The 17,246-nt window shown below is 41.5% G+C and overlaps 1 protein-coding gene across 1 annotated transcript in view; it reads left to right on the forward strand.

Moving 5' to 3' along the window:
- Positions 1 to 17,246, forward strand: part of ATP13A5 (ATPase type 13A5) — a 108,319-nt gene that overhangs the window by 39,394 nt on the left and 51,679 nt on the right. The window contains exons 10-16 of the mRNA XM_012640340.1: positions 1,349 to 1,519; positions 3,687 to 3,844; positions 6,504 to 6,692; positions 10,481 to 10,542; positions 12,355 to 12,505; positions 15,126 to 15,209; positions 15,880 to 16,036. Of these exons, the coding sequence (XP_012495794.1) occupies positions 1,349 to 1,519; positions 3,687 to 3,844; positions 6,504 to 6,692; positions 10,481 to 10,542; positions 12,355 to 12,505; positions 15,126 to 15,209; positions 15,880 to 16,036 (972 nt within the window). The remainder of the gene's footprint in view (positions 1 to 1,348; positions 1,520 to 3,686; positions 3,845 to 6,503; positions 6,693 to 10,480; positions 10,543 to 12,354; positions 12,506 to 15,125; positions 15,210 to 15,879; positions 16,037 to 17,246) is intronic.

Below are 17,246 nucleotides of genomic sequence, written 5' to 3' on the forward strand. Positions count from 1 at the left end.
ATAAATATAATCATTGTTTTAAATGAAATGGTATAGGGATAACTGCTTGGCTAAAGGAATTTTCTGAAGAATATTCAAGACCATTAATAAAAATTTTATGGCTTCTTGCCCTTTAGGATGTAAAAAAATATACCATGGCAGGAATCTAGTTTTAAAAAATCAATTATAGAAAAGCCTGGGTACTTGTTTTTATTTAATTCATCCATGCATTTGTCAAACCTATATATTTTGAACCTATTACATATTACTAGGGAAAATGAGGAGTATAAAAAGTTACGTATGTCAAAGTCCTTGCCCTCAGTTATTACCTAGAAAGAGAGATGAGACCTAAATTTGTATAATTATGATCAATATAACACTACTTTCAAATTAGAAAGATGACATGTTATCTTGGTAATTGAACATTTGGTAAAGACTGATGGAATTTTAAATTCTTTCTAGTGCTCTTTAAATCTGGAAGCCAGAAAGCGTTATTAACATTTTTATTTTGTTTCTGAAATTTATCCTTCTTGAACTCTGAGCTAATTTCTTTGTACCTTATATATCCTGTCTTACAGCCATCAGGGAAAGGAAAAAGGTTGGTTCTTGCAACGAATGGGAGTCAATAAAAGGAAATGCAAGTGGCCTAGTTCAGCCGGAGCTTGTGTAGGGGAATAAGAGGCAATGGTACTTGAATTGTGGTAGGCTTTGACAATCGAGCAAGAGAGTTTGGGCTTTATTCAGTAATGGAAATGGAAAAGCCTAAGGATTTTTGAGCAAAAGAATGGGTTGTTAAAAAGGGGGCTTTGATAGGTTATATCTGGAAATGATGTGGAATGACTGCTATTTTCTAGCCTGGCTCCCTAAGCTCCCTGTCTCTCTTGTACATTATTATATTCCCAGCACCTAACACAGTTGGTGGCACAGAATAAGCACTTAAAAATATTTGTTGAATGAATGAGTGAATAAGTCGACAAATGAGTAAATGGGTGAATGAAAAGCAAATATATATATAGTTACTATTCATGTGCTCGATAGCTCCTTCATTGCCTAGAATAGTGCTGAGCTTAATGAACACTTGGGAGAATGATTGACAACTCAGCTAAAATAGGCTGCTTTTTAAATTAGGACAACAAGCCATGCAGGCCAACTATAGGAAAAATAGGCAGATCTCATAGAAATATTTGAAATAAAATCGAGTCTAGCATTGCTTGTGCCACCAGCATTCCTAAGAACAGGCATCTGACTCATAAGAAGGGCATTAAGACCAGATTAGTTGTGGTTTATAGAATTCCTTAAAGCTAGCAAGTACCAGTTCTGAACAATTACTTGAGTTTACATAAAATCAAGAGAATACAATCTTCTTTAGGAGAAAGTATACCTGTTACAAAGACACCATTGCCCCAAACGGAGAACACTATGCCTTGGAAATCTCACAGCTTGGAGGATTATCGGAAACACGTCCTTTTCTGTGGAACAGAAGTTATCCAGGTCAAACCCGCTGGGCAGGGGCCTGTAAGAGCAGTCGTTTTGCGAACAGGTTAGTGGATTCCACTTTTGTAAATTTAGTCCATGCTTGGAAGTGGGGAGAGTTAGATTAGGGAAATTTTTTTTAGGATTAGAAAGTTTGTCATATTTTGGTAATAATAGCCACACTTTTTTTCATTCAGGCCCTTATTATTCTAAATTGTCACCATTTTTAACTGAATGGTTTATCGTTCAAACCATTAATGAACAGTATATGTGGATGAAGTAAAATTTCTCAAAGGCAAAACTATGCTCTTATTTTAGCTTGTGACCAAAAGCCTTCTCTCTTTTCCTTCTACACCCTCTCTGAGTGATTATTAAAAAAATAATTTCAACTATTATGACTATGAGGACATTTTCCTTTCAAAGAGTTACTTGCGGATGTGAGGGTGATCAGGCTGCGACATCTGTCACCTCATTGATTGCCAGGGTTGATTCGGCTGATCTGGCTGGCTAGGCAGGTGTCCCCTTCCTCCCTCATCTCTCCACGTGCGTCCCTCCCGAAGCTGCGCGCTCAACCTTCCCCGCTAGAGGAGGACCGGTCTTCGGTCAAGGGTATATGAGTAGCTGCGCTCCCCTGCTAGAACCTCCAAACAAGCTCTCAAACAGTTGCTTGCAAGGCTGTATTTCCAACTCCCTGCTGGCTACTGCCACTGGCTGCCCTACAGATACGTCAAAGTCGAGGATGCATGTAAAAGTAAATTCCTCCTCCTGTATTACCTTTCTCTGTTAACAGGATCGCCATCTAGCTAGCCTGTTAATATCATCTTTAACTCCTCCCTTTTTCCCCTACCACATGAGGCACCTTATCTGATGATTCTACAAATACTTCTTAAGTCCCAATCTTTCACGTGACATACAACCAGGTTCTTCCATGATCAGGTCCCAGCTTTTGTATTCACCCCTAACCTGTGTTTCTGCCACCCCATGTATTCATAGATGCAAAACACACATTGCACTTTGAAACCACTATGCATTAGTTTGGTCTATGATTTTATTGTTTCAGCTGATTTTTTAAAATAAAAAATCAAATTTTTAAAATGTTTAGTTAGTGGGTATTAGAGCATGGTGCCTAAACAGAAGCTAATGGCATGGAAACCACCTGAGTACTCATAAAATGCTCAGGTAGCAAAGCCATATTTGTCTACCAAGCAGTGAGGATAAGGCACATTTTATACTTACAATACTGACTCATATCTAGAATATATAGTAGTCAATCACTTTAATTTAGCTATTAATGAGTATCTACTATGTGCTATGCATTGAAGGCTAAAGCAAAAATTTGTTAGATATTCCTTTTCCTTAAAGAATATTATGGTCTGGTACAGGAGACAGATGAATTTATAGTTAAATAAAGCATAGCATGGTGATAGATGCCATATGACCAAATATTACAGGGACTGCAAAGAGGCAGAAAAATTACTTTTGGTGTGAAGTATGGCAGAAGAACTCTGGAAACACTTGCCTGATAAGGTGGCCTTTTGAGCCAATTTTGATCAGATGGGAAGGGCTTAGCTAATCATCTCAGAGCTGGAAGGACGTGCTAATTTTTGTCTACAAAACACAAAGGAAGGAATGTGCAGGGGCCTTCTGGGATGAGTAAGCAGTTAAGAGATCAGTCCAGCAAAATCGGAGTAGATCAGGGTGAAGGGGACCTTGAGGCCATGCCTAGAAATTTGAACTATATTTTAAGAAAGTGGGGACTCTAGAAGGTTTTTAAGCACAAGAATGACATGGTCAGATGCCTATACATATACATTTTTAAGGAATTACTTTCTTTGTCCTTTCCTTTTCTCTTAATTTTCAATTATTTTTCAAGATATGTTTGAGCTTTAAAGCTCCCTCTCTTGGCATCTCATTTTCTTAGGTCCCCACATTCTTCAACTCCTTAGTCCTCTTTTTCTCAATTCCGTGGGTGAATGGGGAGCTGCACTGTGAGCCACTGAGGCACTGACTCCCAGAGCAAGAGGAATTAAGCAGAGCTAAGTGAAAGCCATCAATTGCTCCTGGCTATTTGTAGCAACAATGAATGTGAATACACTGTTAGGTCAGAGCAATGCTGTCTTCACTCCTTATTCAAATGGTCCACTTACCAGATCCTTACTTCAATCCAAACCACTTTTGGTTTTGAGAGAAACTGTATTAAAAGGCCTTACTTCACTGTGATTATCTTTATGTAGGTTACAATACAGCCAAAGGGGACTTGGTGAGATCCATCCTCTACCCCCGGCCTCTCAACTTCAAACTATACAGTGATGCCTTCAAGTTCATGATGTTCCTGGCCTGCCTTGGTGTTGTGGGTTTTTTCTATGCCCTAGGGATATATATGCACCACGGAGTAAGTACTGGGGGTAAAGCTTTGCAATAGTGTAGCTTTTCCAAACAGCTTGACCTGACCCAGGAGGTTTGGATAAGGTTACCTGTGATCTCATCATTCTACGAATCCATGCTGTCCAAAAGAGCTTTATTAGATGATAGGAATAGTCTATATCTATACTGTCCAATATGGTAACAACCACAGCTGCTTATTAAACACTTGAAATGTAGCTAATGTGACTAAGAAAATGAATTTTTAATTTTATTTTAATTAGTTTAAATTTAAATAGCCACATGCAGTTAATGCCAATCCAATTGTATTGAATAGGGCAACTGTGAAAAGTTGCAAAGTTCACTGGCTGCTTTCATCACTTGGATAGGAATGAGGAGTTATGCAAGTGTGGCATCTGCGATACCCAGACCCAAATATCCTTAGAGGAAGTACACATTTCTCGAGCCTGCTAGAATGGGAAAAATTTAGTCAATCAGATCAGAGAGAAGGAAGGGCATGCTAATTTGAGCGAGCAAAACCCAAAGAAAGAAAGGCACAAGGATCTTCTAGAACCAGCAAGCAATTGTGAGATAAGTCTAGATAGGCGGGAGTAGATCAGAATGAAGGCGACCTTGAACGTCATGCCTACTTTGATCCCAGGTAACACCTAAAACACTACGTGATCAGTGGGTTACCCATGTGTTCTGGTTGGGGTCTGAAATGAAGTTAAATTTCTACTTTTACAGAGCTGTTACTGCATGGGATCCCCACTTCCTTTTAAGCTACGGAGTGTCAGGTTTCATTTAGAAGCCTCTCTTCATAGCTGTGTTGGGTGAGGAGGGAAGGGCTGTCACTAATGACTTCTGAGGTCCTTTCCAGTCTTGAGAGTCTAATTCTGCTGTGAACCATGTAGTCTCTAATTAGACTCGCTGGGATCGTAATAGTGTTGGCTGGTAGTGAAGAAGAGAAAATTGTGAATAAAACATGTAAACACAGGTGAGAAAGTAGGTGTACGTGGCCAAACTACAATGTCCAGACTGGTGGCATCTTTGTGTGGGTGGGGGGACTATTAGCGTGCAAAGACATAGTCACGGGAATTTCTAGGCAATGTTCATGCTAAAACTAAACCTTTGAATAGTTATTTCAATCTGAGATAAGCCACCAGGGAGCATTTCTAAGTCAAGGGAGGGCAGAAGAAGCCAGCACATTTTGTTAGTAGTAGGATGGAGCCAGAATTTGAGGAATTTGTCAATTTCATCTGAGGAGCAGGAACATTGAGCAGAAAAGCAAGGAAAAAGCCCATGACGGCCTGGGTAGTGAGTGGGGATGCAGGTTTCCCGGGCAGAATTCAATGTCCATTACACACTAAAGCGACAGGCTGATCCCACACCCCATATTCTCATGGGTCAGAACCTGACGCTCTGTTGGTTGCCTCCATCTGCACTGGTTCAGGCTTAGACAAAGCTAAGTCTTCAGGGTCAAAACTCCTCTGTGTCTGTGGTTGGAAAAAGCAGGAAATGATGAATTTTGTGATAAATTGACATTGGGCAAAAGATGTACCCAACAGCTGTTGTTATTGAACTTGAATTCTATGTTTCTAATACTCAATCATTTATAGCTAAAATGTTGGTTAATTTCACAAAAACATAGGCAACGTTGTAAAGGGTAGAATCATTAACATCTAGAGCAGGTGAGAAATAAAACAAGCAATGCTGTGATTTGATCTTGGCCCTGACCTTAGCTGGGTGAGCCTCCTCTGCAGACCTGCCAGGGACCCTGATTCCATGAGAATTGACTTGATGATGTCACACACTGGCCATGTGTTTGTACTCTGGAACCAGGCAGACTAGAGTTCAGATCCTCATCATCTAAATATCATGTAGCCTTTGGAAAGTTATTTAATTTTTTTAAGCCTCTGTTTTCTCACCTGTTAAATGGAGAGAATAACAGTGTTTACATCATAGGGTCATTGTGAGGAGTAATTAAATAATATACGTAGCCTAACGCAGTGCCTGCTCCAGAGTCAGTACCCAGTGAGGGCAGGCTAATTATACAGTGTCTTCCCTACTGCTGATAATATATGCTGAGATCTTGGCAGAACCTTGCTCCTAGTTTCTATCAGGTCACCATTCAATCTATGTACTGAGCACCCCCTCTGTGCCAGATCCCGTGCTAGGCTCTATATCTATTTAGAGGTAAGATGGATTCAAAGACAACTTCAAAGATGAACAAGTCACAGCTGCTGCACCCAAGGAGTTTGTAGGCTAGTTGGGGAGAGAGATTTATAAACCAACAGTCATGCTGCTGAGTAAGTGTTATAACCCAAGACTAGTCCCAGTGCCCTGGGAGCCCAGAGAGTGCCTGGAAGTATGAAGAGCAGAGAAGGAACAGGTGCCTGGGCAGAAGGAATGCTAAGTGGAGAGAAACAGAGTCAGGAAAGGGCAGGGTGGACTTGGAGCAGGGGTCAAAGGTCTCCTGTGTTCTGCTGTGGGAGACAACGTGTTCATTCCATAGGCACAGCCAAGAGAACACTCAGCCCCAACAAGAGAGTGGACTCTATGAGTATTCTGAGCCCAGGTCTCCAGGGCCCCTATGGTGCTGCAGGAGGCAGGTGCAGGAGGAAGGTGTCAGGAAGGGTCCCAACCTCCTGTGCTGGACTAATCCATGTATGTGTCCCTCCTCACTTCAGGTCCCTCCAAGAGACACCGCGCCCATGGCCCTGATCCTCCTCACCTTGACTGTCCCTCCCGTGCTGCCGGCTGCCCTGACCATAGGCATTGTGTATGCCCAGAAGAGGCTAAAGAAAAAGAAAATCTTCTGCATCTCCCCACAGAGAATTAACATGTGTGGACAAATAAACCTCGTGTGCTTTGACAAAGTATGATCCCAACTTTCCAGGTTGAAGGCTAATGATTTCAAGGCCCAGTAGAAGTGGGGAGGGCCTCAGAGAATGTCTAGTCCAGGGCCTCCATTCTACAGGTGGGAACACTGAGGCCAGAAATGTTCTCACGGTGAGCCAGTGTGAGACCACACTCTAGAAGCCAACTTTGCCGACTCCTAAGGTAGCGGCTTAGCCATCACATCATGAATTTTTTCCCTGCAAAATTAATGTTTTTGTGACTTTTTTATGTTAAAACAATCTCTTACTGTATGAACGTCTATGACCAACTAGCATTTTCAGGAAAAAAAGTGTGAGGAACATTTCTGTTCCCTGAACTCCTTTGTGCAGAGCATAAGTGAACATATTCTTTTCTCCTCCTCTGCTTCTCTTAAGGAAAGGAAGGGAGTAGACAGTGCCCCGTGTTTGTCACTCCTGCCACTTGTTTCCCTGTTGCTCTCCCAGGGATCAGGGTTCCAGGTTAGGTTATCTCTGTGCTTAGGGACCTAGAAAGGCAGCAGAGGAGGAGTATAGGCCAGATGGGGAGGACTGCTGCTATGGGGCAGGTCCCAAGACCCCCCTCCCCTGTGGTTCTCCTGTGGGGGACCTGGAGAGACTGCAGCATCGGCTGCCTGCTGTTCAGATCCTGTCCTCAGCTTGGACAAACCAGTGTAACTGCTGTAGTGCAATGGGCCTGCCTTGGCCCCTCTGTCTTCAGTTCCTTTGTGTTTGAATGATTGATCAAGGCTTTTGCCATTTTTTCATTAACCCACATTGGCAGAGAGCCAATGCTGTGCACAGTGCTGGTAGAGTCCCACTAATGTGATGTTCCTAGGTCTTGAGAAGCCTGAGATCTAGGTGAGAAAGCAGGGAAGTGTTGACGACGATCATGCCATGAGATACGTGCTTAATAGAGGAACAGGCAGAGCATGGGGCATGGTTGCCTGCAGCACATGGGATATCACCTTGGAGCTGTAGTCTTGTTTGTTGGACACAATAAGCCCTAGGCTCCGAGGCGAGCAGTTCAGAAGCACAGGGGTGCGAGAGGCCTGCCATGTTGCGGGAGCAGAGGACATGGGGTGTGGTTAGAATGTGGGCTGGGTGGTAGAGAATAAAGCTGGAGAGAGGGGCCCCAATGTTAAGGGCCTCCCATGCAAAGCTAAGGAGTGGGGCCTTGTCTTGAAGGACAATGGGAGCCCTTGTTTTTCAAGAAGACTAGTGGCATTTTTATAGGTGTTTTATTTATTCCACTGGGGGCAGGAGGAGTTGGTAAGAAGGGATGAAAGGAAGCTAGGACGAGGAAGGAGGCCATCTGGGAACAACTGAAGAGACCATCCTCCATCCTGGACAAGGAAGACAGGAATGCAGAGTAGAGGACAAACTCGAGAGACACCCGTGACTGGACCTGACCAGTCTTGGACCCCAGTTGAAAGTGGCACATCACTTAGATTATCTCAGTTTCTTTCTCTTTGTGTTTTGTCTGGCAAAGTAAGTTCTCAATTGCAACCAGTCTAGGGTTAACTTAACAATAGGTTCATTTTACATTCAGGGTCTGTTAATCCCTAGAAGTTTTCTGATAGGGGTCCCTGTTATTTACCCAGTGGCCTCACTAGTATCTGGAATATAGGAGGGAGATTTATAAAATATGTTCATTACATATGTGTGTTCCTAAAATTAATTTTTTCCAGAGGCTGTTCATTTTACTTTCTGTACAAAATTTCTTCCTCTTCATTCTCATGTCCTCATCTGCTAGGCTGTCTGAGGGACTGTGCCCAGGCATTGTTGGCCAAACTCTGTATGACATGAACAACATGCTGCAGCACAAGGAACTCTTGGTCGAAAATTGGCAAAATGAGAAATCTACCCCCGAATTTGTTACTAAGTTTCTATGACTTTTTAAGACAAGAAGATTGAACTGCAGTGATCTCCAAGTTTCTTTTCAGCTTTCACATTATAAAACTCTTATCAACATGGTGTTGGAGTAAACCACTCCACAATTAATTGAATTTTCATCATCTAGTGTTATTTTTCATTTAGAAGATATCTGTCACTGGGCTTCTTGAGTACATTTGTTCCCATGTATATTTCCAGTTTATGTTGGTTTATTATAAATTCCCTAAGACAGGTTCTTTCTTTTTATTCAATTCAGTCCAAGCTTGGGCTTGTATTTATGCTAAGAGATTTTCTTTTTCTATCTTGTTCCTTTTAGAACCTCAACTGTAATTTAGTTTTCTCTCTATTTATGGTTAGTTTTATTGTATAAGGGTCATTTTCACATAGACAAAAAACATGGTCCCATTTCTATTTTGCTGCGGTATCATCTCTGTTTTCATGGTCAAAATATTGATGTTTGAAAACATAATCTAGTCATCAGGAAAACATTTCAGTTTGAATTAAGTTGCTAACTCTTTTGGAAATGCAACAACTCAAGAAGATTTGGAAGCTAAACGCAGTTGGGGCCCTTATAAAATGCAGGGGGGAAATGAAGCAAATAGCTCTTTTTTACTAAAGTTGTTTAAGAAATAACTCACACAGGCATGTAAGCTCTTTCTTTGTGAAGTCCAAATAAATTAACGAAACAAAGATATGTTAATTCTTTAATCCAGAAACCGGAATGGGCTTTGTTTTTCCACAAGCCCTGCAGAATTTACTTAACACTTTCCAGTCTGGTGGAAGCCTCCTTGGATTCTGGTTCTGCCTTTGCAACCTGTAAACCACTGCGACCTCAGGCTGCTCATTTCACCTCTGACCTGTCTCCTCCCTATTTACCCGGTTGTAAAAATGGAAAGCATTGAAAGCACTTCGTGTAAATCATTATGTTAATGCAATGTGCTGTAATGATAGGCAATGCCATTTGACAGGAAACTAGAATATTGAATGTTTATAGAGAGATGACCTTAAAAAATGGTGTCAGAGACCTGAATGTCAGTGTTGAAACAGGATATTCTGCTGAGCTTGATAATGCTCCGCTCCACCCTGGCAGTGCTGAAACAGCTGTAGCCAACTCCATTTACTCTGGGTGTAAAGTAGGCCTAAAGCTGTTAGCCGGCTGCATCAAGACACCAGGGTCTGTAATTAATGAGCGACTGTGAAGCAATGAGGAAATTAAAAGTGCTGTCATTGTACTCAGTTCCATTTTGCTTTCTCTGTTACATTATCTGACAAATACTCTCCCATAATACAGCAAATCAAATCTACCGACCGTTTTCCTCTTGATCTAACAATAAAACCCATTTATGGGCATTAATTAATATTTATTATTAGCACTTAGCTTCTCTCTATAGTCTCAAAGCCCTTTATCAACATTTCATTATCAATCTGGACAGTCTCTGTGTCACCCATATTTTTAGAAAATTACTGTGAACCAGATGGCAAACTGAGAACTAAACAGTCTTGGGAAGAAAGAAAAAAATTCTGAGCTCTGCTTTGCAAAGACAGCAGGTGTCAACTAAAAAGTCAGACTCCAGCTAGTTCTTGTACTGAAACTCTTCCATTTAACAACAGCAACAGTCACAACAATAAACAAACAAAGCCAAACAAAACACTTGCATTTTGTTGTCATAGTTAGTAACCAGAATTACCTAATTATAAATATGGTCTTTTGGGGATCGTGCATCACCTGCTTAATATTTCTTTTAGTACCCTTCTCCGATTTAAAATTTGTTAATTACAAGGGTTTTGGAGAACTGGATCTATTGTAATTTCTTGGAAGCTTAGATTTTGTTTAAATCATGATATGATTAAAAGTTTTAAATCTTATGTTAATATCAATTCTAATTTTTATTCAGACTGGCACTCTCACTGAGGATGGGCTGGACCTCTGGGGGACTGTCCCTACTGCTGACAACTGGTAGGTCTCTTAAATAGAATGTGTTATTGGCCGGGTTACCTTGGTGGTACTCAAATCTATCCTTCAGATGTCAAGGGATGAATGCCACATAAAATATATATAATAATTGGCTGGAACCAGCTCCCAATTATTCTAACTTGTGTAATTAAATGAATCCTAAGTTTAGAATTAGATAGGGAAAGTGGGTCTTCAAACTCCACAGGAGAAATAGAATAAAAGGAGGTAGATAATTAAGGAACTGAATTAACAAAACAGAGGAAAAAATAGTGAAATGAAGACCATGTTTAATGAAAAACGGCAAAGACTTCCTGGGTGGCTAGTGCAGGCAAGTGTGGTGGGGGATCAGGCAGAGAAGTGCTCCGTCTCCTCCCTCATGCAGCTCACCGTCTACTGCGTGGCTAGAAATGTCACAGATATGGGTTAAAAGCTGGCACTAGGGAGAGGAGAGGACAGTCACATGGATGCCTACCCCAGAACAGAGCAAGACAGAGGAGCAACCGACAGCTTAGGAAGGAGGCCCCCACAGGGAGCCTCTCCGACAGCTCCTAGCTCCTTTTCTACAGGGTTAAGACTTGCTTTCTCAGTCTGAGTGGTGATGGCCTCTACTTTTGATCTCTGGGTATCCCATTTGGGCTCCAACAGTGGCTGAGGCAGCTGTCATTCAGAGAAGGAGTTATGCGTGACTATGATGGGGGCAGGTGCAGCAAGGCACAAGGTAACAGCAGACGAGCAGTGTGATGTAGCAGAAGATACCCTGGGCTGGGTGTCAAGGAACTCCCTGGGCTCTAACCCCACTCATGTGTCTCTCCTGCTGGCTGCTCAGATGTCCCAACCAGGCCTTTGTCTAAATAGGCAGGGGCTCCATGGCCATAGAAGTGAAAGGGGGAAAAGATGTGGGCAGTTTCCACTCCTCCATCTTCCTCCCTTGCCCCCAGCACTCAGGAGCTTTTTGCAGAGTAGAAACAACTAGACACAATCACTATTCAGCTGTAACGTAGGAGAAGAGGAAGGTAAGCTATGCCAGTCCGTACTATCAAAGAGGAAAACAGGCTTTAGAGGTGGGATGTCCAGGTAGTTTTAGGAAATGGGGCAAACTCCAAAGGGCTGAGTAGTAAGAAATGCTTCCAAGTCTATGCATTTTTTAATTTGCCTGGAGCCAGCAGGCAGGCACCTTTCCTAGCCCTGCTACCTAATTAGCCTGGAGACTTCTTGCCTAGGGTCTGTGGCTTTTTAAGGCTAGCTCTACAGAGTTTGCAGGTGTAGCTTTGAGTTTCCTGCTTACACCTTCCCACAATATTGACATTATGTGGGCTGTCTTTAGGTAACATGACAGAAGTCCCTGTAATTATATCCAAGCCCTCTGAAATTATATTATTAATTGGCCAGTGGCAAACTCTGTTGAGAAGGGAATTCATGTCTAACTCAAAGAAGGGTTTTAAAAAGATGTGTAGGCAGAATACTCTGGTAAAAAAATAAAGAAACCAAGTAAAGAAACCAAGTGAGCAGGTGCTCGAGGGCAGGGAAGTTCCTGGGCAAGTTTAGAAATAGCAAGAAGTTTAATCTGGCTCCAGAGTCCAGGACATAAAGGACATTGGCAGGAGTGGAAGCTGTTAGGTAAGGTAGATCTGAGGCAGACGGGACCTTGAGTACCAGGATAAGGCGTCTGGACTTTATTATATGGAGCATGCAGAGCCATGGAAGGGATTTGAGCATAAGGGTTAGGGTCTTCGAGCTCTACCTTTGTAAGATTTAAGGGCCAGAGTGGGCAAAATGATTTTATTGAAGACTCTAACTTATTATGTTCTCCACCAGCTTCCAGGATGTCCACAGCTTTGCCTCGGGCAAGGCTTTGCCGTGGGGCCCGCTGTGTGCGGCCATGGCCAGCTGCCACTCTCTCATCCTTCTCGATGGGACCATCCAGGGAGACCCTCTGGACCTCAAAATGTTTGAGGGCACTGCCTGGGTAAGGTGTTAATTTCTATAATTGAATGAGTAGAACCTGTAGGAATCCTTACTAGGAGTGCTGAAGCTTTTCTAACTTTGGTTAAAACCCAGAGAAGATTCATGACAATATGCGAATGAAGGTCTGATCCTACGAGAATTTCCCAACCCGTTCCACAGAACAGTGTTGAGTGCAACATGAAATAGCGTCCCACGATCAAATAAATTGGGGAACTGCTTTTTAAACAAAGTTCAATTGATTTCTCAACTACAAGATTTCTTTAATATACTGTGGTGCTCTGTAAATATTCAAGAGGGAATATGATATGCAGCATTTACCAAGCCTATCAACCTGAAAAACCTTATTGACAGGCAATAACGTGACATGTTCTTCAAGAAAACCAACGTTCTCCCAAACACTCTCAAAGAAACGGTTGTCTAAAGCAGTGCTATCTGGTATTGTAGCCACTGGCTGTATGTGGCTTCTGAGCACTTGAAACGTGGCTATGCAACGGAGAAACTGATTTTTAAATTGTATTTAATTTTAAGTTATCTAAATTTAAATGGCTGCAAGTGGATGGTAGCTACTGTATTGTACAGCATAAGTCTGGACACCAAATTGGAGGATCCTCATTCCAACTGGTCTAGTTTTCTGAGCTGAGTGTGAATGACAACCCATCCTGGAGGCTGCATGACATAGCGGAAGACCTCTGCAATCCACCACCCTGTAGCTGTGTGATGATGAATTCAGCACCGAAACTCTGAGTCTGTGACCTCATCTGTACTTTTGGGGTAATAATGCCTCATTCGTGCACTTGTGGCAAGCATTGAGACAATGAACTCAAATGGGTTTGAAAACTACGAAGAGTCAAACAAGTAGAGGGTATTCATTGATTAACTAGTTAATGAATTACATTCTACTGCCCTCCAAAGAATGTTCTAAAGCTACTTACAATGATACATAAAACACAGGACAGCAGTTAAACATAGTTGCCAAAGAATGGAAAGAAATGATTGCAGGGGAATAAACTGTATCTCATGAAGAGACTAATAGAAAGATGTATAATAGGAAAATTTTAGCTTTCTAGAGGCCAAATCAATAAAAGGAGAAACCTGGTAAAAAGGGAAATTTCTGCTGTCAGTAAGCTAAAATGAGGGCATTTGCTGTGGCAAAATTTTTGACACGAAGACAAAACTGTAACCAGTTTTCTGGGTCTTAGTGGAGAGGAATCAGTGTACTTATTATAAGCACTGTCCTTACCGGCATCGTTGGAATTGACAGAATGCTGAGTTGCACAGGGTCCTTTTATAAGTGACTTTGATCCTGGTCCTAACTTTGTCTCCTTCTCCAGCAGAGGAGGGTTGTTCTATCTTTACGAATAACATGCAAGTTGGAGTCTTGCTTGGGAACATAAATCTTTAGTATTAGCTCTGTGAGAACTGTCTGTAGGCCTGGTGCAGTGGCTCACTCCTGTAATCCTAGCACTCTGAGAGGCCGAGGCCGGCGGATTGTCTGAGCTCAGGAGTTTGAGACCAGCCTAAGCAAGAGCAAAACCCCGTCTCTACTAAAAACAGGAAGAAATTAATCGGACAACTAAAAATACATAGAAAAAATTAGCCGGGCATGGTGGCGCATGCCTGTAGTCCCAGCTACTTGGAAGGCTGAGGCAGAAGGATTGCTTGAGCCCAGGAGTTTGAGGTTGCTGTGAACTAGGATGATACCACGGCACTCTAGCCTGGGCAACAGAGTGAGACTCTGTCTACAAAAAAAAAAAAAAAGAACTGTCTGTAAAAATAGTTGTATCTATTGCAAAGAAAGCATAAAAATGCAAGATTAGTCACGAATTTAAAGCTGGATCAGAAGCAGTCTAGAGTTAAATATTCTCTGGTAGGTAGGAATCTTCCAGTAACCATGAGGTGGAGGGAAAGTGCCCTTTTAGATTCTTAGGAATTTTAGTGCTAGAAAGAATGTCAGAATATTTTTCAGAAGGAACTGTGATTTGGAGCAATGAAGTGTTGTTCCCAGGGTTAAACAAGCAAGTGAGTATCTGCTATCTCCTATTTTCTGATCCCTAGTATTTATATATATGACTATTTTTCCCATATTTTAATATTGGTTTATATTGGTTTTCTCAATGGTATTAACTTCGACTCTTACAACATCCAAAGCATACAAACCATATTAAAATATGCTTTCTAATTTGCTAGCAGCTAACATATTAACTCTCTAGTTAACTAGGCTAGTAGCATAGATATAGAGTTTTTCTCAGGACCCAATCCTATCTTATCTGCAAGCTATAGTGCTCAGCAATGTTGGAGAGTAGATCTCCATATAATCCCTCCTCCAGTTACTAGACATAACCATTAAGGAAGATCCATTGACCTGTAGCTAGCACTTCGTCCATCAGTTACTTCTCAAAATGTATTCACAATATTTCTGGCTTTTTAACATTCTACAATAAGATTCTTAATATGAATCAACACAACAGAAATTTGACAGTGGTGGTATTAAAGTAATTGGCCCAGAAGAGAAAATATGTGAAAAAGACTTTGAAAAGATTAAAGTGTTAAATAAATGAGAGATATTTCTTTCTTATTATTTTTCTCCGAAGAATCTTATGAATGTTTTCATTTTATAACAGAAAATGGAAGGTCATGGTGTAGACTCCTGCAAATTTGGGATGTCAGGTTCAAACATCTTAAAACCAGGACCAAAAGCAAGTCAGGTATGATTTGCTTCTTTACATCATACAGCTCTTTCCCCTTTAATATTGGTGAAACTTTCTATCACATGTTTCTATATTCCTATTATTTGTCTTATCCTAACAGTTTCCATATTTGGTTTGCTCATTCCTTCATCCTTGAATTTGTCCATTAGGTTTATTCAACAAACACTCACTGGAGTACCTGTGTATGTGACAGCATTGTGCTTGGTACCAGCGGATAAAGAAGTTTCAGAAGTAGACATGCCGGGCTCTGTGTCAGAGGAACATAGACTGGCAGAAAAATCAGTATAGGTGCAAATAGGTGCACTTATTTAGTGCAATACAATATACTAAATGCTGTAATAAAGGCTGAAGAAAGAGTTTTGGGAGTCCAAAGGTGGGAGTGAATACTGTTTCTGGGATGGAGAAGCACCGCAAAGGAGGTGACCTGTGAGTTCTGCCTGGAAGGTGACTAGGATTTCTCCAGGCAGCCGAGGGCCAGGGCCTTGAAGGCCAGAAAACTTGTTGAGGGAGTTGCCTTGAGCGAGCCAGGAAAATATCAATAGTGTGATAAACATGCTACTTCATGATGTCCCTGAGCTCATTGCAGAGCCAGCCCTTTTTGTTGGTATGTGTCTGCTAAACATCACTTGAAAGCTCTTTAGTCTCCCTTTTGTTGGTGCTCTTGCAGAGTCCCGTGGAAGCCATCACCATCTTGCACCAGTTTCCATTTTCCTCCAGCCTGCAGAGGATGTCCGTGATCGCTCAGCTGGCTGGGGAGGATCACTTCCACGTCTACATGAAAGGTGCCCCGGAGATGGTGGCCAGGTTCTGCAGGTCTGAAACAGGTATGAACTGTCACTTTTCTCTTTCAAGAGGTGAAATATTTTAAAAGACCAAACACATAAAAGAAACCAACACTTAAAGCTCCACAATCAATGAATGTGGAGCTGGTCATTTTTTGGGTGGGTAGAAGGTGGACCCAATAGATCTTATGAGGCAGGGGTGATCATTTCCAGGGAGGCAAAGAGTACATATTTGGCTATGGTCCAGTCAGAAAAGTACAATCACATTAAGAAGATGTGAAGCCAGAATAGGGAGCTGCACAGAACTAGGGAGCATGCACATGAGGAGCATTCAGAGGGGAACAAAAGGAGAGGTCTGGACACTAGATAAATTCTGCAGACAGGGTTGTTCCGTCACCTACAGCGGGACTGGCTCCATTTATGGCGGTTCTGACAGATTGATGCAATGACAATATAGGAAAGATAAATCTCTTAGAAATAAAAGTGATGAGAGTAAATTAGATGGTATTAGAGCAAGGAAATTGATCATTTTTGCAGCAATTTCATCTTTCTGGGCCAGATTTTGAGTTGATTTGTATTGTTTTTTAAGTCTTACAAACATATGCACTCTCTAAGCAGTAGCCAGATTTATAAGAATATTGTTGCATTCAAATGAGTTCATTTGGATAAAATTGGTCTTTTTTCTTCTGATTTTCATCTATATTCTCCTTATGATTGCTGATAGCCATTAAGTTTTGCACAGAATTCTAGATTTGGAAAATAATTGCCTTAACTTCTCTCTCTATTTGAAGTCTTTTTTTTTAACCTTAGAAGTGCCCCATTTCCTTCTGACTTTGATCTTCCTCACAGTTCTCATTAACTCTGTCCTTCACTGATTACAGCATATACTGTGTTTTGTTTTGTTTCAGCTACATGGACTCAAGTGAGCATCTTCTTGACATTTAAACTGGTATCTATCACCCCTGCTCTATCAGTAAGGGTTTGAGCCTGTCACTTGCCACCTTTTATTTTCCTGGAAGCCCTTCTAATTCTTCCTGTTATCCCAATATCCAATCTTTGACATACGCTGATTCCATATTCAGTGTCTTGCCCATCTCCCCACCCCGTATTTAAGAAATGGAGAGTAGGAGCTTTCTTGAAATTAGATCCCCACCTTTAGGAATATTTTAGAATTACAGAAAGTCTGAGATGAATGGGAACATAGAGATTTGCAACCTTCTCATTTTCTAAATGAGAAACTGAGGTGCAGAAG

This window comes from Propithecus coquereli, unplaced genomic scaffold, assembly GCF_000956105.1.
Source record: "Propithecus coquereli isolate 6110/MARCELLA unplaced genomic scaffold, Pcoq_1.0 Scaffold10, whole genome shotgun sequence".
In the NCBI taxonomy this organism is placed as follows: domain Eukaryota; kingdom Metazoa; phylum Chordata; class Mammalia; order Primates; family Indriidae; genus Propithecus; species Propithecus coquereli.